This window comes from Hypanus sabinus, chromosome 6 (genome assembly GCF_030144855.1).
Source record: "Hypanus sabinus isolate sHypSab1 chromosome 6, sHypSab1.hap1, whole genome shotgun sequence".
NCBI lineage: Eukaryota > Metazoa > Chordata > Chondrichthyes > Myliobatiformes > Dasyatidae > Hypanus > Hypanus sabinus.
Window position 1 is genome coordinate 154,489,899 of NC_082711.1, and position 25,094 is coordinate 154,514,992.

The 25,094-nt window shown below is 35.6% G+C and overlaps 1 protein-coding gene across 2 annotated transcripts in view; it reads right to left on the reverse strand.

Annotated features, from left to right (window-relative positions):
* Nucleotides 1-25,094, reverse strand: part of usp32 (ubiquitin specific peptidase 32) — a 147,447-nt gene that overhangs the window by 37,234 nt on the left and 85,119 nt on the right. For both annotated transcript variants that reach the window (XM_059973239.1, XM_059973237.1), the window contains exons 6-12: nucleotides 18,898-19,029; nucleotides 15,242-15,349; nucleotides 14,285-14,400; nucleotides 12,043-12,105; nucleotides 10,477-10,560; nucleotides 6,736-6,797; nucleotides 4,428-4,530 (exon numbers count right to left, since the gene is read on the reverse strand). In XM_059973239.1, the coding sequence (XP_059829222.1) occupies nucleotides 4,428-4,530; nucleotides 6,736-6,797; nucleotides 10,477-10,560; nucleotides 12,043-12,105; nucleotides 14,285-14,400; nucleotides 15,242-15,349; nucleotides 18,898-19,029 (668 nt within the window). The remainder of the gene's footprint in view (nucleotides 1-4,427; nucleotides 4,531-6,735; nucleotides 6,798-10,476; nucleotides 10,561-12,042; nucleotides 12,106-14,284; nucleotides 14,401-15,241; nucleotides 15,350-18,897; nucleotides 19,030-25,094) is intronic.

A 25,094-nucleotide genomic window follows, 5' to 3' on the forward strand; every position in this document is an offset into this window, starting at 1 on the left:
CACAAAATGCTGGTGGATTTGGCGTGCTGCGTTCCACCAGCATTTTGTGTGTTACAACTGTTTCTCTTTCCATAGATGAAGCCCAACTTGTGAAATATATTCTACCCACCCCCATCCTCCCAACAATAATGATAACCAGCATCTGTTGTTTTTTTTCAAAATCAAAATACGATAACTGCTGGAAATCTAAAATAATTTATACAGGTGTTTCAGTATTTAGAATATCTGGGCACAAACCTAGATTTTGTTCTCAACTTGGAACGCAAACAGCTTACCATTGTACAAAACAAGCTCTGCTATTCTTGTAATGAAATCAGAAGTATTTTCTTTTACTCTTCCAGTGTACCAGCAATTACTTAAAACTGACAAAATATTCTATAACTTGGTAGTTTAAATTGCTTATTAAATTATAAATCACAATGAATTTGATGAACAAAATAGAAACTAAAAGACGTTAAAAGAGAATGTCATGAATTTTTGAAGGGAGCTTTAGAATCAATATTAGAGGCAAACACAGATTGCAGATTAGAAAGCAATTTCTGAATCAATCTCTCTTGGTGATTATACTGTCGTAACCGAGCATGATTAACTCTATGCATTATATAGTCGCCTTTGACTGAATACAATTTTCCTTGACATTTCCTTGCTTTTACGAGGAGAAATTGCTTTAGTTTCTATTTCCTTTCCTCTTTAAACAATTTGTTTTCTGAATAAATTATACAATAGGCTGCTATGAATCATATGCCTTAATCAACTCCAACTCATTGGATGTCATAGTGATGTCAATACAGATTGATTTTTGAGGTATATAGTGTCCTTAGACTATTTGTTTTGCCAGAGGTTTTAAACCATTTTCAGATAATTGAAACAAACATCTCATAAATCAAGAAAATGTACTTGAAACAATTATTTGGTATATTTTATCAAAAATCTCAAGTACTTTCTCAATCCACCATTCGAGCTGAACATTTTAGGGATAAAACAACAAACTGCACAATATTCTATCCACCAAACCCTTACCCACTCACTTAACCCATCTATATTTCACTGCAGACTCTCTATTCTCTGCACAATTTGCCTTTCTATTCAAGTTAGTACCATCAGCAAACAAATATACTACCAGTCTCCTCTTCTAAATCATTAAAGTTGTGGGCCCAGCATAGACCACAGCGACACTCCGACTGTCAACCAGAAAAACACTTACTTATCCACCTCTGCCTTGTATTGATTAACCAATTCCTAATCTATGTTAATATATTACCAACTCCATGCAACCTTACCTTATGGATAAATCTTATATGCAGCAACCTTAATGAATGCCTTCTGGAAATCCAAATATACAACATCCACTTGTTCTTCACTATCCATTACACTTGTTATATCGTCAAAGAACTCCAATAATTTCATTAAAAAGGGACCTGCCCTTCCTGAATCCATGCTGTGCCTGCCTAATGGAGCCATTTGTTTTGCTATTACTTTCTTAATGATAACTTCAAGCATTTCCCCCCCAAACATAGATCATTTGCCTTTTACCTGTGTCCATTTTATTTTAAAACAGTGATGTGACATTTGCTGTCTTTCAATCCACCAGGAATTGCCTAGAGTCCAGAGAATTTTTGTAAATTATCACAAATGTCTCTACTATAACTTCTGCCTTTTCTTTTAGTTTCCGGGATAAATTGCATCAGAGCCAGCGGCTTGTCTAAATTGAGGTCCCCTAGTTTGCTTAGCACTATTTCTTTAGTGAGAGTAATTGCATCAATGTCCTTGCCTTCCATTATAGCTCTCTTTAGCATGTTATAGATATATCCTCCATTGTGATGACCAACACAAAATAATCATTCAATGCCTTAGGGATTTCTGCAGTACCCAATTTTGATACACCCCACCCCCCCTTATCAACATCTAAAGGGCCAGTGTTCACTTTAGTCATTTATTGTTGCTTTATATATTTATAAATAAACATATTCATAATATATATGGTTGTCATAGCAGCATAGCAATTAGCGCAATGCTATTTCAGCTTGGGGCATTCTGGAGTTCAATTCCAGTGCTGTTCTGTAAAGAAAAATTCAATTATACTGTGATCACTCTTTCCAAGAGGATCCTTTACTGCAAGATTGTTAATTTACACGTCTCATTGCACAGGACCAGATCCAAGACAGCATTTTTCTTTGTAAAGCTCTGTCTCAAGACTGCCTCGACGAAATTGATTTGCCCAATCTATGTTCAGGTTAAAGTCCCCCTTGACACCTGTCGTCCTATTCTTGCATTACAACCACATTACAATGTGCTTCAAAAAGGAATATTTTGGTCTGTATCTTTTTTGTGGCCCTTTAGGTTAAATATAAATTTATCACTAATCTGATAAATTGTGATTGAATGGATCATTCCGACCAATTAAAACATTTGGACATTAACTATATCATGGGAAGAAAAGAACATGAAGACAAGAGACTGTAGATGCTGAAATATGGAGCAAAAAAAAACTACTGGAGGAACTCAGAGGATTAAGCAACATATGTGGAGACAGAAGAATGTTGACATTTAAAGTCAGAGTCCTGCATCAGGACAGAGTATAGAAGGAAGTAAGGGGGTAGGAAATGGACAAGTAGAGCCAGGTGAGAATAGGTGAGAACAGTAAGCTAAGGGAGCATAAATCTACATGGAATGGCTTATGACAAACATGAATATAGCTTTTGACAATGTAACTGAATGGTTTCATTACAGCAAAAACTAGAGGATTTTTCAAATGTTTATTACAGTACCTTAGCTTGTAAAATGGGATAATTGAAATACTTTATCTCCAATAGATGAAGCAACAAGAAAAATAATCTGTGGTCAAATTGTAATGACAGTTCCATTAAATTTATCTGTAGGATACTTGTTGATCCCTGATGCCAATTTGGATAATGGAATATGAGTTTTAGAAGCCACAGCAAATATTAAAAGAGCATACTGGTTAAAATACATGACTTCCACACTGATCAGTTAGAGATACTGAAATTCCAATCCCATATTGATATTACAAGAAAAAGGCTCCATAATTTTTTTCCAGTCCTGATTAATGGTCTCAGCCTGAAACATTGACTATTTACTCTTTTCCGTAGCTGTTGCCTGGCCTGCTGAGTCCCTCCAACATTTTGTGTGTGCTGCTTGGATTTCCGGCATCTGCAGATTTTCTTTCCCATAAAATTTTATTTTGTTTCAATCGAAACTTAGTGAACAAATTTAAATAAAGACAAAAAAATACTATTACATGCTTTTAAACATGCTCGCTTCCATAAAGTAAGTATATTGCACCAGATAGTCCCTGGCTATGAGCAATCATATCGATTTCACACTCTTCTCTTATTAGCTTGAGCAAAATTATTAACAGTAATGATAATTAGTTTGAAATACAGAGAAGACCACAGCTGGTATCAAACATTACAAGTCTGAATTTACATGTATTTGCTAAGGAAACTGTAATTAAGGAACATGGCAACAGGATAGTCATAGTTAACATCACTAACTTTTTCTGACATTCACTGACAGCACTGCTAACAGATGTGTGACATCACCCTGCCTCTACATTTTAAAAAATATTTCTTTGGTTACAAAAATATGTTGGCCAAAGGTTACATTTAACAACTGACTTTTTGTAACTTGTAATTGTTATGTCTTGCACTTACTGCTGCCATAAAACAGCAAATTTCATGACATATATTAATGATAATAAACCCAATTCTGATGTGAAGAACTTTCGAACACAGCTCAAATATAAAAGTTTTCATTTTTCTGTTTATATTTAGATATAAACTTACGTTCTTGAGGAGACATCAGAATGAAAACTGGAAAAGCCTTTTATATAACTAAAAATTATTCATTATGAAAGATAAAATATTTAAAAGGTTGTGCAATGCTGTAGAATTTAAAAGTAGACTTAGATGGTGCATCAGTCCTTTTCCTAGTAAAATGGGAAAAAAAACTTCACCTTTTTGCTGGTTCTCCTCACAGCTAATCAATTAATGCTGTTGTTTTAGGGACAGGATTCTTATAGAATTGATGTCCAATATTGTATCTACCTGCTATGATGACATGGTTTCCGAGTTAGCCAAAGTGCCTTAAAATCCTTTTTAGTTAAGGTATTTGAAAATATCCATCAATGAAAGCATCGTACACAAGTAGCTTCTTGCATGGACCACACTAGTGATCTCCAGTCATGAATATGGCTTAAGGTAACTGTTCATAGGCTCTCCTTTAGAAGTACAAACAGGACTGCAAATTAATTCCTTGGATTCATTAAGAATGAATAGTTGTTTATAAGTTTAAAAACTCCATATAAAAATGATTAAAAAATATACTGCTTTGCACATAACAAAACAGTGTATCTGTGTTCACAACTTTGCACTACCGAAAAACATTACAGCTTGCTAATTACTCACGTATTTCACATATTCCTTCCACTGCTGCCACCACTGCACTGAAATCAAAAACCAATTATGTCCAGGTTGTAGACCATGTCTGTTTTCTCTTTCCAACCAACCACTAAAAAAAATAAATTCGGATAAATTAGCAAAAAGGATATGAATATAAGCAGGGATTTCTAAAACTAAACAGGACAAAATTACTCTTGATACTATTTCAACGATACCTTTAAAGGTGGCCCAAGATAAACTCCTTTAAGTAATAATACACAACATAATTTCAAGAATAGGTTTACTAATTAATGTGTCAATCTCATCACAAAGTTGCAATAAACAAATCCAGATTGGCCTGAGGAAAATAGAGTTGATGCCTCCGGCCAGACTCTTCTTCAGGACTGGGCCCAAAACATCAACTGTTAATTCATTTCCATAAATGCTGCCTGGCCTGCTGAGTTCCTCCAGCATTTTGTGTGTTTTGCTCTGGATTTTCAGCATCTGCAAAATCTCTTGTGTTTAAGACCTGAAGTTTATGTTCAGTATTTATTAATAACTTGGCCAATGGGATTTAAAAAAAATTCTTTTTTACTTCTCTTGTGATATTTGTATATCTGTGAACTCATAATGCTACTGTGATACTGCAAATTCCTTTGGGATCAATATAATATCTATCTAATTAAATTGAAGGAGATTGAGATGTACCAAGTAAATTAGACAAAATCGTCATTAATAAAAACAAAATACATCCAAAAGAAATATAACAAAGATCCTGAAACTTTGAAATTAAACAGAAAATATTGGAAAGATTGAGCACTTCAGATTACACATTCATCATTGGTCCCAGCAGATGGTAGGCCAAGAAGGGAAAAGTACATGTTGTAGACTGTACTTTTATGTTTATGCATAAAATTGAAACATGACATGCCACAAATAATCTGAAATGAGTTCAACTGTTCATATTATTTCCCATACCCAACAATCACTAAGTATATTGATAAGCTTAGAAATAAAAACACTCAATTTACTGAAATGTTACTTTCTTACCTCAAATAAAAATCTTAACTTGGATAAAGTATTAAGCTGACCTGTCTAGCTACTGATATTTCATGGGACTACACAAGCTGTTACATTGTTGGCTCCTGTCTGGCTTGGGTCAGGCAATCAGCTCCTAATGCAATGTTCACTTAGGTTTTACAGTCAATTGTGAGAAGTCTGGAGTTTTGATTCACTCACATGACGTGCAACATAACTAAATTGGAGCTAATCCAGATGAAAACTATTGAGAACATTTGCTGAAAGAATAAAACTATTCATTAGTTTAGTATTTATAGATATTTGGAATAGGTTATTGGCTGCAGTCAATCATAACTGCAGGACTTGTATGTGTCCAGGACAAAGAAACACACAGGATAAATCATTGCAGACACTACCCACCCTGCAAACCGTCTTTTCTAAAAGCTTATTTCCAGAAAGCACTAGATGGCTTTTAAAACAAAAACTTCACACCATCTAAAAAGTCTCTTCCCCCAGGCAGTTAATCTGTTCAGCCGCTCTCATTAGCCTCCTTTCCCCAACTCCAGTGTACTGTAGATACTTATAAACCACTTTTTATAATGCTGCTTATATTGTAAATACATGCTGGTATTTATGTAATTATGCACATTTTATTCTACATTTGTATTTCTAACTTTAATTTTATATAATACTTTATTCTTTATAATTGTTGAATGTTGTTTTATATACCTCAGCAATTTCTTCATACATGTACCGTAAATGAAAATGGCAAAGAAAGTTGATCCTTAATTTTTACGTTGGAGAAATAGAAAGTTATTTAACAAATTTTGAGATGTACAATAGATATGAATTCAAATTTCATACGAGTTCCCAAGACTGGAACCAACTGAAAACTGCTGGGTGGTTCTTCTCATACAGACTAATTTTATACTGGAATGCGCTGCCAGCTGCTTTGGTGGTTGCTGACTATCTGGATATAATCAAGAGGGAGGTAGACCTAATTTTAACTGAAGCAGAGATCATACCATATAGAAAGCAAGTGACTGTCCAGATAATAGAAACTTCATGCAATCGCAAGAGTATCAGGGAGAAAAATGCCATAAAAAATTCCCACTTTTTTGGCTCTGCATTTTTTGTCCTGCCTTGAAGTTTACAGTCTTCTAAAAGTAAATGGGATGTGTTAAGATGTTCTATGCAACAGTTTAGATGCTCCATAGAAAACGACTTACTTCCAGTGAATAACCTCCTACTATATGACAGCAATTCGCATTTTTATTAAGTTCAAAAAACAAACAGATGTTACAAGAGAAAGCACCTGATAATTTGTCCTTCTTCTTCTGGTGTTGCTGGTCTTAGACCAAGAACTATGTGACATATCTGTAGATGGAAGCAAAAAAAAAGATCAGAATTGTAATGAGACAGCTTGTTTTCTTTGGGAGATAAATTCCCAGATGACTCTACAGAGTAAGCATTAGCATACTGAGAAGTACAGATCAGCCCCAGTTGAAGGCAGGGTTCCATTTCTGAGAACTATTCATAATTGATTTCTCATACACTCATTCATACATATAGATGATAGATCAAGTTAGGCATTCATTACCTGAGAGGAAACCTATTTAGAGGAACAGTAAAGTTTTTAAGTGCTTTTCCAGAAATCCTTGATGTCAGAACAAGTAAACATAGTTCAGGTGGCTGATGAGATACTTGCTCTTACCTGACCAAAACATATTAAAAAAACGGGTGCAACGAGCTGGAATTAATTGTCATATTATTTAAGTCACAACTAGAGTACTGTAAACAATTTATGTCACCCCATTACATGAATAATGCAATAGGGCTAGAGTGAATGCAAAACAAATTTTTGAGGGAATAGCAGATTGAGGCTGTAGAATTTTACATCAATCAAGATAATTTATTTTCTAAGTAACATTATTTAATTGCTTTTGAACATGTTCACTATTTCAATTGTTTTTGGAAAATAAAATCTAATGGGCAAAAAAAAACTCAACAATTTCTCATTACTATACTCATGGGAAAATTATCAATTAAATTATTTTGCACCATCCATATATCCACACCATGGTAGATATACCAAATTGATAAGATTGTCAGAACACAATTTCTAGCATTGAGTCTGAGCTTTGTCCAACACACAAGCGAATGTTACATTATATTGCTAGTCTTCCTTAAAAGAAATTTACTTTTCAATGCTTTTGTTTAAATAAAATGAAGCAGTGTGAGACACTATGCATGCACTAATTAATCATGGACTATCTATCATATGCAGTTTCTGTAACAGTTAGTTCGTACAAGGATATTAGTTTACAAAAATCCACATTTTTCCCAAACATCTACTAACATTTTTAAAGAGGAGGTTTAATTAAGCACAAAATTTAATAAGAGGTGACCATTGATTATTCTGAACATTGTGTATCTAAACAGTTTTGCCCAATGGAAAGGAAAAAGTGCTAATTAACCACTGGCATCATTGTGACAATGCTGATAGCACAAGTCCAATAATATAGATAAAAATTCCTTTCACATAATTCACTTCCTGGGCTTATTCACAGAATAAATATCTACCAGTATTTAAATGGGAAACTGCAGCTTCTATCACAGGAGCTTGAAATTCTAACATGAAGTTATGTTAGTCATTATAATATGGCTCTCAGATAACATTTAAAGAGGTAATGTTGACTAACCAAAAGGACATATATTCTTTTTGTATACATTGTTCAGGAGAAAGCTAATACAAGTTAATGATGTAAGGAGACAACATCTGCAACCAACACTCACACTCTGCTTCTCATTACTATTTTTTTCAATAAAAATGATAAAAAGGCTCAGGCACTGTGTGAACAAGATTATTGAAACTCTATACTGAACAACTGGCCTTCAATTTTTTTTTCCCCTATTTGATCATTAGTTTAGTTTTCAATGTGGTCAGTGGTTAACTTAATCGGGAAATACTGGACTAAATATTCTCTGGATTTAAAAGGATTCTTCATCAGAAGGTAGGTGGGTGAGAACTGGGGTACTTGTGGTTCATCAGGTGTAGACAATCCTTCAGTGCCCCATCCATGGGGTCATTCATTACATGTCAGTGTACTGTACATGTCAGAACATCATAAACAGACAGTCTGGCATCTAACCTCTCAAGCCTCGACGGTGTACCTGCCCGAGTACTGAAGACCTGCTATTAATCACTGGCTGGAGTATTTACGAACATCTTCACCCTCTCACTTCAGCAGTCTGAGGTGCTCACTTCAGCAGTCTGAGGTGCTACCTGCTCAAGCAGGCATTAAAAAATGTCATACCATTCACAAGAAGAATATGGTAATCTGCCTCAATGACCATCATCCAGTAGCACTTACATCCGCTGTGATGAAATGCTTCGAGATACTGGAGATAAAGCACATCAGTGCCTACCTGAGAAGTAACCTAGATCCTCTGCAATTTGCCTACCATTACATCAGGTCAACAGCAGATGCCAATTCTTTGGCTCTTCACTCATCTCTGGAACACCCGAACAATGAAGATGTATACATCAGGATACTCTTCCATGACTACAGTTCAGCATTCAACACATCATTCCCTAGAAACTCAATACTGAGCGCCAAGACCTGGGTCTCCTTACACCTGGATCTGGATCCTCGATTCTAGGAATGAAAAAGGCCACAGAAAGTGGTGGATACAACCCAGTCCATCAGACCACTGAATACATTTACATGGAGCAATGCTTCAAGAAAGCAGCATCATCATCAAAGACCCTCGACCATCTACACCACACCCTCTTCTCACAGCTAACATTAGGTAGGAGGTACAGAAGTCTTGGGACCCACATTACCAGGTTCTGGAACAGCTATAACCCTCCAACCATCAGGTTCCTGAACTGGTGTGAATAACTTCATTCACCACTATTCTGAACTGATTCCATGATCTACAGACTTACTTTCAAGGATTCTTTGCAATTTATGGTCTTAGTATTATTTTAATTTGCACAGTTAGTCTTTCTACACATTGATGATGTATAGTTTTACATAAAATTCTACTTTATTTCTTTTTTGCCTGTAAATGCTTGCAAGTAAAGTAATCTCAAGGAAGGTAGTACAAGTTGAGTACACCTTATCTGAAATGCTTGGAGCCATTACTGATTCAGATTTTGGAATATATAATGGGATAGCCTGGGATTTCTGACTCCGAATTTATTTGCTACCAGTAAACAATTTTTGTCTTGCACTTGTTTATCACACATGTACTTAACAGTAAAAATATGACATACAAATCGTAACATGAAAATACAATGTGCAGGGTAACAAAAGCCACACAGAAACATTGGGAGAATACCTGAATCAGCTGTTAAGCAACAACAAACAATGGTAGGCTTTCAGACTCCCACCTACAATGTTGTGTTTTGATCAAAAGGTTACAGTACACCGTATATGCATTTTACTTTTTTTTTAAAAAAGTTTCATGTAAAGTATAAAACAATCAGCACTGTAGACTTGTACTGTGATTGTACAATTGCGCAGAGACCTGCACATCTCCTGGAAACCTCCCAATGCCCTGTGGAATTTTCCATTTGTGACATGTCAGTGTTCAAAAAAATTTTGGATTTGGGAGGTTTTTAGATTTTGGAAATTTGGAAAGGAGTGCTCAACCTGTATATGATATCATACCTGTATTTTAATAATAAATTTACTTTGAACTTTGAGCCCACTCTGCCATTCAGTAGAACTGTAAGTGATTTGGCATTCCTTAGTGGTTAGCATCAGGTACAGATCTCAAAATACATTTTAATCCAAGCCAATGAAGCTTTTTCTACACTTCTAATATCAGTTAAGAACAGAGCAAATGTCTCAGGATAGGAAGAAAATATGGCATACCCATTCTTCATGACTTCCTGCAGAGATAGATTGTACACACTGAAGACTGAGCTTCATCATTTAGTTCAGTACAACAATGGATTAGGCAGTGACCATCTAGAACAGGAGGAAGAAACAACTCAAACACACCTGAAAAGATAAACAAGGCAGTGGATAACGTTTACACTAACCTGAAACAGGAGATTAAGAAATTCACTAGCCAGAGCACTTTTCACACCCCATATCTGGTAGTCTTCAAGTGTTAAGTGTCCCATCTGTCATGGAAATAGACCAAAGAAAGATAATCACAGATTAAAGTTACTAGGGATATACAGTACGTGTAGACAAAAATTAAAAACAAAGAAATCTGGATCACATTAAGTCTCAACTTTTTGTAATAAGCACATTTTGTTCTTTAAAAGGAACTTATTTTAACAACATTGGATTTTTGTAGGGGTTAATTATAATGAAGTTTCAATTCTTTTGTGTTACTCAACAGAAAAAGAAATGAAAAATAGTAAGAATATTGTTACAAAGCTACGGTGATGTTACTTTTTAAACCAATTTGCTATAATTTACATGTGCACCCATGAACATCACTGGATTTTATTCCACCCTTCTCTTAGCTCATCTGCTGTTGAAACACTTGCCTATACCTTTGTTACTTGAGGGGAAACTTTCTCACTCAGAGGGTCGTAAGAATGTGGAATGAGCAGCTAGCACCAGTGGTACATGTGAGCTCAATATCAACATTTAAGAATTTTGGATAGGAACAAGGATGGTAGAGTATGGAGGGGTATGGTTCCAGTGCAGGTTCATGGGAGCAGGCAGTTTAAATGGTTCTGCGTCGGCTGGACAGCTTAAGGACCTGTTTCTGTGCTGTACTTTTCTACTACTCTGTGTAGTCTTTCCAATGCATGCCTGGCTTGTCCATCTTATTCTTCAGAGCTGATGTCATTCTACATTTGGCTTGGTCCTAAGTCCTGATCACATATCACTCCATGCATGGTGGCCTAAGCTGATTTTAAAATTCTCACGTTTGCAAATTTATCCATAACTTACTGTTCTGTTTCCCTACAGTATCCTCCATCCCAATAATCTTCCAAAATATCCACATTTTTTCAATTCTGGAACTTAATTATTTCAGCCAAGACTTTAGAACTCTCTCCCTAAAATTAGGAAGGAAGTTTGCAGTTCCTTAGTGCCAACATCTACCTAAAATTAGGATGGAAAGTTTGAAGTTCCTGAGTGTCAATATCTCTGAGGATCTATCCTGGGCCCAACATATTGATGCAACTGCAAAGGTGGTATAGCGGTGGCTATATTTCATTGGGAGCCTCTCCAGCATCAAAGACATCTTCTAAATCTAATGCTTCAAACAGGCTGTATCTGTCATTAAGGAGTCTAATGAGAATTATATATATTTTTTTCCTTATTGCAATTTATAGCTTTTTTAAAAACATGTATTGCTGCCGCAAACACAAGAAGTTTCACACTCCATGCTGGTAATATAAATACTGATTCTGACTCCCAATCTATAACAAACAAATGCACATTTTGCATTTGGATGAATGCATTTTGGACCAGTTGTAAGGTACTTCTGTTTGACAGCTCCAACAGTAGAGGCACATTATTATTCAACAACAAAAACCAGTAAACATGACCTAAAAGATTACCGTTCTTATGATCTTGATTGAATAAGTAAAATTGTATATAGTATAACTTAAATACAAAATCTATGATCTAGAAGAATATACCTTGGTGGTATCATGTTTCTTTAAAATGTGATTTACAACGTCAGCTGTTCCCATATGAAGTTCCTGAAAAAAGTGGAAAAGAAATTGGTTAACACCAAGTTAGAAATAAAAAGCTTTAATGCCAAATATAGGAATTTAAAAAAGTATACAAATTGTGCCAAATATAGGAATTTAAAAAAGTATACAAATTGTGCTCAAATTAAAAGGTGCAAGGATGAAACCACACCTGGGGTATTGTATACTTTTTAATCTCCTTATTTGAAGGAAAACTGTCAATGAATTGGAAGTAATCTAACTGATGGAAAGAGAATCAAGGGTCTCTGTTTAAAAATAAGGAGTCTTCTTCTGAAGGTGAAATAGGTGTGAGGTGAAATACTTTAGCTCAAATGGTTTTCAGTACTTGGACCTTTCTTCCGCAAAAGGGCAGGGATTTTCCTTAATATTTTTAAAGGTAGAAGGAAATATGCTTATTAAACAAGAGCTTGAAAGGTTTTTTCAGGTGGATAGAAATGTCACATTGAAGATTAGCAAGGATCTTATTGAACAATAGAGTATTCTTGGGGAGCTAAATGACCTATTCTCTTAGAAGTATGTACGTTTGTGCCCATGTCATGTACCTTGATACTGCAAAGTCAAGGCTTGCCAGCATTAAAGGTAGAATAATATGGAAATCATCTGGTAAAGACCCAGTTCTTTTCCATGGGAAAAGATGAAGATTTTAAATTAATCACTTTGTTTTGCTTTTAATTAGTAGCGCTCAATTGTCCTTGGAATTTTTAAGTCCCTACAGTTTAAATAGTGCTCGTCTCATTCCACTAACAAGACCACCAGCAAAAAAAAAGACAATTAGACCATTACTATTACTTCTGTCTTAAGAGGGAAGATAATAGAAATACTTTGTGTGTAATTACAGTATCAATTGGTACACATACTTCCCTGGTTATTATTGGAACTTAAGGAACAGACTGTGAATGCTGTTTAAAATTATGGGAAGAAATACTCATAATTATGGCAAGAAATTCACAATGGATGCCTTAAATAGAATTCACATAATTGTGGGGATTAACCTTTTGAGAACGATCCCTAACTTGGCTGCTTTTGAATGAGAAGTGAATTAGGTAACTAAAATCATTCTATTTTTAGTACCCATGTTAAAATTTAAGCTGATTTCATTTAAAGACAATTTAAAAATCAATGAAAACATTACTTTTGTATGACTCAAAAGATTCTGCAGCTGCTGGAAACTTGAAAACACACATAGAACGCCTTTTGCATGATGCTATTCATGTTTTTGTGGCCAAGAAAACCTAGTCTATGAAGAACATCTGAAAGACGCTTTGACTGTAATATAGAAAAGAATACATCTTTGCGCTTTTAGCAATTTAGCCCTTCTAGATTGCTCCTGTAACAAGCTCAATTGAGACGAGCAGCCAGCAATTACAATGGGAGATTGCAGGATCTGGACCAAATGGCATCACAGTGATGGATCATAGCAATGATCAGGCTCACTGGGCCAGTCAGAGTATAGCTTTGAGACACACATCTCAGAGATGAGCAGCAAAATGCCTCACTCCATTCTGTGCAACACAAGTCCTCAAGAAAATCTTTCCACACCAGACTGTGGACTATTCTCATCCTGTAATCCAGGAAGCAGCCATTTGGTCCACCAGGTGAATGTCAATCCTCAGTGTCCCATCAGTTCCATTCTCCCCTTACTTATTTCCCTACGATTTAATCCAGTTAATATTATCTCTTAGTTAGATCAGTCAATTAATCAACATCCTTAGAATACAGAGTAAAATCAAAGAATATTTATCTTCACGGAGAATGTGAAAATGACAGCAGCCAAGGTCAGGATTGTACCATGGAGCTGGAGTATTGAGGTAGCTGCCCCACAGTGATGGATTCATACCAGGTTACCAATACAGTAGCACACAGCCCAAGTGTTTGTCTTTTTCTTAATATATAGTGCAGAGCATCTGTTAGTGCTAAGACCAGAATTCCAAGAGGGCTATAACAATTTGGCAAAGTAACATTAAGGAAGGCATCAGGGCACGGCACACAAATTAACAAAGAAAAAAGAATTCATCTAAAGGCAAACGGAAAATAAAAAGATGTTTTATTTTGGAAAGAATACATGCAAATAGATTTCTTTTCTGTCATGTAAATATATAAATTTAGTAAAAGTTTACAGCTTTCAGTTTTAATTAAGGAAACAGTGCAAATCAATACCATTACTCACAGGAATACTGTCAGTGCGGTTATCTTTCCAGACTTCCAGAAGTGCAACTATCATTGCTTCTAATTCAGTGCGAGACAAAACTCCATCTTGGTCAGTGTCAAATACCTTGAAACAAACTAATAAAACAAAGCACGATTCAAATTATTTTAATAAAAAACTAAAATAAAGAACAGGAAATTATATTTAAAGATTTATGTTTGAAAAACTTCAGTATTTTAAAAAAACCTGATTAATGAAAATAACAATGCAAGTCATTGCCCTCAAGGAAACAGGAGGTTAGAAGGTTGTAGGATTGTTATTTTTAGTGAGTTCATCCAATGTTGTTTGTCTTTGAAGATATTACTGCTCTGAGAATATCATTTACAAGTTTATTTTACAAAAAATTATTACATTGTTTACACAGAGTTCAAATTAAAGCATTTCAGCTATGGGCTAAAAAGAGGATAAACAATATCTTTCTAGGTATTATGCACACAAAAAAATCACATTAATTCTCTTCCAAAAGCACAAAATCTCTTTTAAATTACTATACTTTGTAAGTGCCTCCATATTCAAAGCAGTTTCAAGCTAGAATTATGGGGTAGATTGGGATTCCATTTTGGAACCTGATTAAAATCTAGGACAGTCTTTGAACATTATCTGCAATCGAAATTTGTATTTTCTAGAGTACAGTCAATAGTTGGGTTAATTTTGAAGTGATTGACAGTGAATCCTGATTTTTTTTATTGGATTCAAGAAACTGGGAGCATTTAAACCTCATATGAACACGTTTACAAATTATGTGATCTTTTATAAAGAGGAAATACAGTATGTTTTGCTAAACATGCCAATCTGACACAATACTAACAATACTAATACTAATCTGACACACATTATCCTTCCAAAAAATGCAGGACATTTAACACATAAAAATTTTCTTCAAGACATTATATAATAGTTTAATCAAGCCAAACTTACATTTTTGCCGTTCAGCAAGAGGTCCTCTACAGCAAGCAGAAAGCCCACAAGAAATTTCTTTGAAGTCTATATGATTATCACGATTTTCGTCAAAAGCACTGAATAAACCTGCAATGCAAATGGGCAATATAAATCACAAATGGATATTTGCTGCAATAACACATTGCATAGCACACACTCTCATATTTTTCTTGTAGGAATAAGCTTTTATCAACATGCACTGTATCATCTGATCATCCATGGTAATTCACACATTCAACTCACATTGTTGATAACAGTGGATTCACTGGGACACATTGGAACCAGTACAAGTAAGTGGCTGCTCCAATTAGCAGAAATTCCATGGAAAGGTTTAAAAAGATAAATGAACAAAATCAGTGTAAGCACCAACTGCAGAGATAATGGACCACCTTCATACAATTCTTTTGACGATTACAACCTCCATATCTTGATTTTCACTGTAACATTCAAGATAGTTGTTGCTGCCTTCAAATTTTTTGTAGTTCCTAACTTGTAGAAATAGTGAAATAGTTTCATTTTCCTGGCCATTTTGACACCTCCAAGCCTGAATGCTTGAAACTATAGTGAGCAAAACAGCTCTGAATACTGCTTATTTCTTGTCAACTACCAGTGACAAAAATCATTGGATTTTGAAGACAAACGATGCTATTTAAAAACTGTTTGCTATAAGCAGGGTAGTGCCTAACAGCTACATAAGTGTATGCAACTGATGCTAGTTAGAACCTGTTCAGCAACAGTCTCCTACCCCAATTAAGTGACAGTTTCCCAAATAAATGAAAGGAATCCTGGCCATTGCTTCAATTAATTTCTGTTCTTTAAGCGTTGTCCCAAATAAGCGGCTGTCCTAATTAACTGATGGCCCAATTAACCAGAATCCATTGTACTTCCTTATCAAGTACAGGCAGTACCTATATAACACAAATGTTCTGTTCCCAAGAACAGTCTGTAAGCTGATTCCTCAGTAATCCAGAAGCATTTAGGGGCCACAACACCAGTAGCCTGGGTTCAATTTTGCTGCTGTAAGGGATTTTGTATGTTCTCCTGTTGACTGTGTGTTTCCTCTGGATGCTCCAGTTTCCTCCCACATTCCAAAGTGCACGGGTTGGTAGGTTAATTGGTCACATAGGTGTAATTGGACAGCATGGGTAGGGCTTGTTACCATGCTTCATCTCCAAATAAAAAAAATCATTTGCCTTCTATAGCTACTCACATCATTTCACTTGTTTTAATTTTTTCATTTCATTGAATATTTACCTTAACACATCCCATAATTTATACTGATGGAATGTATAATATATCCAGCCATTAATGAATGCTATAGAACATTATTATTAATATATTAAAATGTTTTAACAATGTATTGGAGAATTGGTGTAAAAGATAGATTTCCATCAAATCAGGTCATTCATTGTCCAAGGATTGCCTGTATCAAGTAAAACAAGATCAATATGGTCTTGTATTGGTTCCAGAGTTTAATCTAATTCACTTTAGACCTTGTGAGACAGTGAGCAATTTCAGGATGCCTCAGCACTATTTATGGCTGTAGGGAGTATTATGAGCAAATATTTGATGATTAATTACAAAAGTGGATCAGCAGCTACTTAGGTTGTGAGTAACAATTCTGACATTCTTACTACCTCTTTCAAAGTAAAATATATATGCTTTTTTTCTTGAATCAAGGCAAACAGTATTTGTGGTCAAAAAGTACAATTTCAGCAATGTGAATATCTTGTAGCTATTACAACCCCAAACTGCATTTATGTAACATTATAAATTATCCTAACAGGCATTTTAGAGGAACTTCAAACAAAATCTGAAAGTACAGAAGGAAATTTCAGCCCAATAACCAACCTGAAGTAGATTTTAAGTAATGTTAGAAGATGCATGTTGGGGGTGGGGGGAAAATTTCAAAACCTAAGGGTCCAAGGAGATGGTGCTGAAGCTGAAACAATTGAAGTGATGCAAGGCCAGATGCATTAGATATTTGTCAAAATAGAACAGATTACATATATAGGGAAGAGCAGAGCCAAGGAGGGGAGATAGCCTCACGATTCGGGGAAGTAGGTTTTGGAAACAGATGAAGAGGAACTGCTTTTCCCAGAGAGTGGTGAATCTGTGGAATTCTGTGCCCAATGAAGCAGTGAAGGCCACCTCAGTAAATATATTTAATACATGGTTGGATAGATTTTTGCATAGTAGGGGAATTAAGCGTTATGGGGAAAAGGCAGATAGGTGGAGATGAGTCCATGGCCAGATCAATCATTATCTTACTGAATGGCAGAGCAGGCTCGACGGGCAAATTGTCTCCTAATGCTCCTCTTTCTTATGTTTGGAAAAGCAATGAGAATTTTTAAATCAAGTTAATTGGAGATGACCTAATTGGATGCAGTGGCAATAAGCACCAGGATAATGGATTTAACAAATGTACAATAACATTACCAAAGCATCCACAACGAGGTTACAGTCATGGAAGTAAGTAGTCCATGTGAGCTAATAAGTTGAGTGGCAAGTCATAAATGTAGAAGCTCCAGAGGAAATACTATGAGGTAGCTTAATCAAACTTAAATGGCAGCTATTTTCACCTGAGCAGACATCAATTTACCCTAAGCCCCATACTCGCTGAGTGACCTTTCCATTTTCACTGGTCTTTGGGTTTGAACTTCATAACCGAATGTCTGTTCTTTCAACATACTATAGCTCTACCCAAAGAAAGCCAAATCTATTTGTTCTGTTCTCTGTCAAATAATTACCTTTCAACCTACATTGTCACGATATACTCACAGGTTTTCTTTATGTCATTTCCCTTGGAGCCTTGTCCTGCACCAAAAGGCGGGTATTTTACAACCAAGAGAAACTACTTCAGTTGATGTATTTCATTTGCTGCAAAAAGCTTTGAGACAGCTACTATGAAAATGCCATATAAATTCAAGCACTTTCTTCTTTCCTGGCAATATCAGAGGGGGCAAACATATCAGTTTTTTTCCCCCACTGGATAGCTGGGAGGGTAATGTGATAGCTAGACTATTACAACTGAAACTAATTCTAATTCCCCTCTCCCTCAGCGAACAAATTCTATCTTGATCGGCCTAAACTTGTCTTATTCTTTCATCTTTTCTTAGAATTCAGTACTTCTATGGTCTGAAGACTGACTCCCATCTTTTCCAGTGGGGATCAAATTGCAGTCTCCCAAACCTTGAAAGATGATCTTTATCCCAATCACCACTTTGTGATCTAAAGAGTAAACCTACACTTCTGAAAAATCATTATTTTCCCACTTTGAACTGTCCTAAGTACCTTCTGCCATTACATTTTATTTTCCCCAGCATTACAGGTTTCTTCATTGCCATTTGTTGTCCAGTTTCCTGTACACTTACCTCCAGCCACTCTTTTCTATTCTTTTCTCCCCCGCACACCTTGCCCCACCTGTCCCATCATTCTTTATCAAATATTCAGGTAGTGATAATAAACTAATAACTCACCATAATGAATGAATAATCAATTACAACTGTCAAATTCAAATACATGCATATCTAATATCACAGTATCCAAATAGACGATAAAACTTAATTCACAGATTTAGGTTGGAGATTTCAAATGTTGATGTTTAATTTATATTTCCTCTCAGTTTCCATTACCTTCACTTAAAGATGGATGAACAGGTGGAGAAACTAAAGGAACAAATGTTTCCAAATCAAAACGTCCTGTTCTTGACTGAGCCTTAAGCAGCCAGTACCGTTTCTCAAGATCAATTATATCAGATTCTTCCACTGTGAATTGAAACAAATACATTAGCAGATAAGACACTGATATATTCTGATGAAAGACCATCAACTTACGTCAGTTTTGATTTGCCTCTTTTGTGGAGTTTGTTTTTTTAAACCTGGAAGTTATGCTGTCAGATTTTTTTTTTACTAATTGTTACAAAACTGTACATTATGAAACTGTCATTAAATACATCCTCAAAAATGTCAGCAGAAAACTTTATGAAAAGATCTGCACCATAGTTTATGCAACTTTATTTACTCAATTCATCTGGCATTTCTTAAACTTATATAGGAATTAATGGTTAAAAATGTGGAAAGTATTTTTGTACAAATTTACTAAACTCATGAGAAATTAACATTTATTCTGAGCTTAACGTGAAAGAAATGTGCCTAAATGATTCCAAGAGTGGAAAAAAAACGGTTACCGGACCAATAGAAATGTGGATGGATTAAGGTATTTTTGGCTGACCTTCAGAAGCCAAAGGCAATTATAGGGGATGTTCTCCCATTTGGGGGTGCCAATGGTGGGGCAGATGAAATCAGAGCAAAGGAAATAAAGAAACTGTAGGTGCGGTGAGGAAGCATAGGTGCAGCACATAGGAACAAATTAGAGATGTATGGAACTCGACAACTATGAACAGTTTGCAGCATTGGGTAAGTGGATAGGAACAGACATCAAAGCAAATGAGGAGATATGCGGGCATGATGGGATAACACAGTAGACATTTTTGATTTTGAATAATTTTATGGTGCACAGAAAGCAAGGGTTTCCGAGAACTGCAATGAAATCAGTGTCATGTGGAAGGTCAAAGACGTGTATGTGGGTTTCTCTAGCAGTATACATATGGCAAAGGTGGATGAAATGAGCAGATGGAATGCAATATTATAGATTCAGCTTGGAGCTTAAAATTTCAACCTTGTTTAGTATGGTTTAGCCAGAAATGTGACTGAGTTAAGAAATAGAAAATAATGGTGGTTCAGAATGAATTTGAAAACAGTTGTTTTAGCCAAAAGAATACCAACTCATCCTTGATCAGATCTTATAGTGGTTGTGTGGGGTAGAGGTTGATGGTGGAAAAATTAGTGTGGCATGCTTGGAAATGGATTTAATGACTGGGGAAGCAAAGAAAGGCAGAAGAGGATTGAACTTTGGGGAATTCTCAGGTATTGTGAAATCAGAAGATGAACTAAAATAGGCAGGAATAATGAAGACAATTGTACTGAAATGGACGAAAAAATGATGTTCATTCTGCCCAAAGACAAAACAAAATCTGAAGGCAGGCTAATAAGAATACAGGATAATGCATAATGGTCAAAGACAAAGGATGTTATTTTAGCTAGAATTGCTTTCGCACCCTAAAAAAAATTTATAGAGATTTAAGGGAATGTCAAGCATGGATTTGAAAAGGCAAAATTATCAAATTTTATCCAAATAGCTCCCAGCTTCCAAAATCCAAGAACAACAGTATACAACTGGCATTTGTGGTGTCAAAAGCAAGAAATTTACAATCACTGCAGAAGAAATGATGATTGCCAGGAAAATCACAGTAAGGAATCAAAAATTCATGAGTTCGAACCTGAAACAAGGCCAACACTCTTACCATGATCACCCTGCAGGGTGGTGTGGTCTGAAAGAGAGGGAAAACCCCAACATAGCTGGAAGATTGCCACTAAAGAATGATTTGAAAAAGGGATGTAAAATGGTGACAAAAGACCGAAGTAAATGGAAGTGGATGTCTAGATACCTCAGTGACCAGTATTGTCTAGGACCAACTTAAATCATATGAACACTTCAAAAGAAAATTTAATGCCAATTTCTATTGGACTTGAGCTATCATGGAGATTAATGGATTTCAAATATAGGCTATGCTGACTTCAACTGTACAGTACACTAAACAAACACACCAATATGAATTTACAACAAAATGAATTTGGCAGTTAGTTAATAGCTCTATCATTATACTCTACAGAAGTACTATAAATAATAGAGTAATAACTTGCATGCTAGTAGAATAAAATCTTAAAAATCAATCATAATGCAAATGATTTGATGGATTTTTGATTTATGCATTTTATTATCACCACAAATATTAATTAAAATTAACTTATGCACATTAGGTTAAAAAATTTTAAATATCTGGATTATAAACATGAAAATCTGCAGATGCTGGCAATTCAAAGCAACACACACAAAAATGCTAGAGGAGCTCACAGATCAGGCAGCATCTATGGAGAAGAGGAAGCAGTCGACATTTCTGGTTAAGACTGTCAGGAGGATCTTTCACTCGATTACATCTTGTGAAAGGTAATAATTCAGATTCAATAGTGCCTAAGTCTTTGTGTAAGCAAGGTCATTGGTCAGTGCAGTAATCAGCCTTCAGTGCATTCACATCTGCACATCTAAAATGCCCTTCTGACTTTTAGTCAATATTGACAAACACAGTTGAAGCCAATCAACTAATAGTAAGTTGAATTTTCAATTTTTTTTTAAGTACTGGAAGCATAGCTCAATGTAGTAACATGTGATGTTGTTACCAACTGACAGAAGGTGACTAATGTATTTGGAACAAGTGTAAAAGAAGGAGATTAATGAGAAAAGGAAAGAGAAAGAAAATGAATAAAAGCAGGCCAGGTCACATCTGTCAAGAGGGATACAAGTTGAGTTTTTAAAAAAAATCAACACCACTGTTTCATTTGGTTCCTGATGGTTTCCACATCACAGACATTTCATTTGTGCTCTCCAACCATGTCTCTTCTATGCAGCTTATAAAAATGGTTATTTTTTTTTCCCACGTTCTTATAACTGAAATTGAAATTTAACTTCTCTCTTCAAAGGTGATAACTGTACTGCAGGGTATTTTTTCCTTTGTGTGAAAATTAATAGGAATTACAATAGAAATACAATGGCTTTACAATTATGGTTCATGCAATGGAAATACAGTGGATTCCAGTTAATTGGGACACATCGGTACCAGTAAATTTTGGCCTGATTAAGCAGCCAAAATAGATGGTTTCATGGAAATAATTAAAAATATATAATTAAAGGCCAACTACAGTTTAACTGAGTAACATATTATGTATATAAATGAAATCCAGAATAATTTCAAACATTACCAATACTATAAAAATGTGTTTTAGTTCCTAATACTTATTTTTGGAGGAATTCATCCAGAGTGTGCTCTGCATTATTATAATTGATGGTTAATGAAGGAAATCAGTGCAGACACCAAGTGCAGATAATGGACTGCCTTTATACAGTGTTTTTGACAACTGCATTCTTTATATCTTCATTTTCATTTTAACATTCAAGATGATTGTTGATTCCTTCAAATTCTTCATAGCTCCTAAATTGAAATAGTGAAATTATTTCATTATTGCTTCCTACTGTTCCTGGCTCCAAGCCTAAAAGATTGCAGGGAGTAAAACCACAGGGAATTGTCTTACTGCTTATTTCTTGCTGCTTTTTGGCCACAAGCACGTGCAACTAAGGCTATTTAAAAACTCTTTGCTCAAAGCATAGTGTAGTGTCTAACAGCCACACAAGTGCATATGATTGACACTAGATAGATACTGTTCAGCAACTGTCTCCTACCCCAGGGGTCGGCAACCCGCGGCTCCGGAGCCGCATGCGACTCTTTCAACTCTGTGCTGCGGCTCCCTGTGGCTTTGGAAAATAAATGATGAGTATTTAATTAAAATGTATTTTATGTTAGTTTGTTAGTTTTTGAAATGTAATTCTAAATTTGAAGATTATGGTGATCTTGTACAATCTAAATAAAATGTTGTGGCGACCCATTTCCTGGCACATCTGAACCGGCTCACAATTTGCCAGCGTTCCGGCTAAGGGTGATAGCCTACGGGGGTTTGTGAGTACGTGTCTTTTGGAGCATCCACGCCCACAGGGGGCAGGTTGAGAGAGGCTTAAAAGCAAGGCTGTGTAGTTCGAATAAAGTTATCTTTGACTGCAGTTTACCCACGCCGTGTCATTATTTTAGCGCTGCGTGTAGCACACCGCTACGTGTTTTTATCACTATTAATATACGTCACCACTGCCAATGCCTGACACCTGCCAGTGCGCAATTTCTTTTAATTTTTCGATCCAAGGTAGGCTAACGATGTAGTAATCTTCAACCCAACGTCTTTTTTTCGGAGTTCAAAATATTTTTGTTGCATGCAGAAATGTAATTTTGTTTGCTCTGCAGGAGTTCATCAATTTCATAAATGCAACACATTATAGTTTGTTTATACATAGCATAAAGGCAAAAAAAAAAGTTGTATGCAGTGTTATTTCATTTTAAATGTCAAACGGGTTTTGTGGCTCCCAGTGTTTTCTTTTCTGTGGGAAGCGGGTCCATATGGCTCTTTCAGTGGTAAAGGTTGCCAACCCCTGTCCTACCCCAATCAAGTGGCATAATGTCTCAAATAAATGAGAGAATCCTTGTAATTTTAATCGACTAGCTGTTGTTTTTTAGGAGTTGTCCCAAATAAGTGGCTGCCTTGATTAACTCATGGCCCAATTGACTGGAATCCACTGTCTATCAGCCATGTAGATTTTGGACTCCAGATTTTGTTTAATATCATATACGACTTGCAGAAGTGGAATGATACAGAGTAAAGTGTGACTTTGGGGAGAAGGGAAATCACTATGACCTATGTATTCTATGATACTGTGCGAAATATGCTGAAACAAAATTGAAATAAATTTCTCTGTTTTGAGTCAGACAGCTATAGCACGATTGAGATTTTTTATTCTAAAATGTTTTAAAATGTAGCAAATTCTATTCTTCTCTTATGAGCAAATCTATATTGTTCCTTTGTACCAATAAGTTCTGGCAATGCATGTCCCAGAACTTGTCATCTCACACAATTTGCTGCCATCTTGGAAATTCCCCAGATATGTCATGTAGAAGTGTGGGTGGGGGAAAGACAACAACTTGGGCTGAAACAACCTAGCCATTTTTATAGCAAGTTATGAAGCACATTGGGAAGCTTCATGAAATGCATCACTTTCAAAAAAATAAATCACATGTGGCTCAAACAGCACACAAGGTTGTGGACTTTGCTCAGAAGGTCAGTAATGCAATCAAAACAAACTACATCACAATCAGCGTTTCAGGACTGACATGCAACAGTCCAAGCAGACGGTGAGAGTGACCATGTATCACTGAAAATGCAAGCTGAAGGTTAAGCTTAGATGCTTAAAGAAGTCTAAGGATAATACCAAATTAGTCCTGGCTTGCTTAAAAGATCCAGACATGCAGGATGAAATACAATGTAGGAGTGAAGAACAGATTTGAAGCTCTTTCCACCAACCTAGTTTATTGCATAGCAAACTTAAAAGGGACGCGCTATTGATACAAATCTGCACAATTAGTTATTCCTTTCTAGTGATAACCTACTGTAGTCCCTTTAGCTTTGACACCATTTTTGTCAAGCTTTTCAATCCATTTTGAGTTACACCAGAAAATGCTGGAAATATCCAGCACCAGGGATAGCAACTGTGATGAGATCTTTCATTTGAAAGAAAGAGAAATTAAAATCAACAAACTCTAATCTACAAGCATGGAGATAAGGAAAGGTGGCAGGGAAATAGAAATATATTAAATTTTAAGGATACACATACATACAAAAATGTTTTTCAGTAAATGCCACATGACAGCAGATTTGACTTATTCAGAAAGATATGAAGATGTTTGACATTTAAACATAATTCCATCACCAGCAACTTAAAGAAACAAAAAATAATGCAGAAGTGAATTTCCAAAATTCCCAAACTAAAACCTCAGCATTTTGTACAAAAGTACCTTAGTTTTCCACTTAAAATTTCAGTTTAAGAAAATGCTTATCTTGACATTTAGATTTAGTGCAGACCAGCACACCAAAGCCAGCGATAAACAATTTAAACTCTCCTTTTGAAACAGAATTTCAAAACAGGAATTCAGATTATTTCACCCTTAAGCCTATAACATACACTACACAAAAGCAAACAGGAATATTGTTCCAACAGTCATTCAGATTACAATCCTTTTAAACTAAACATGATGCAATCTTCAAATAATAATGCACTT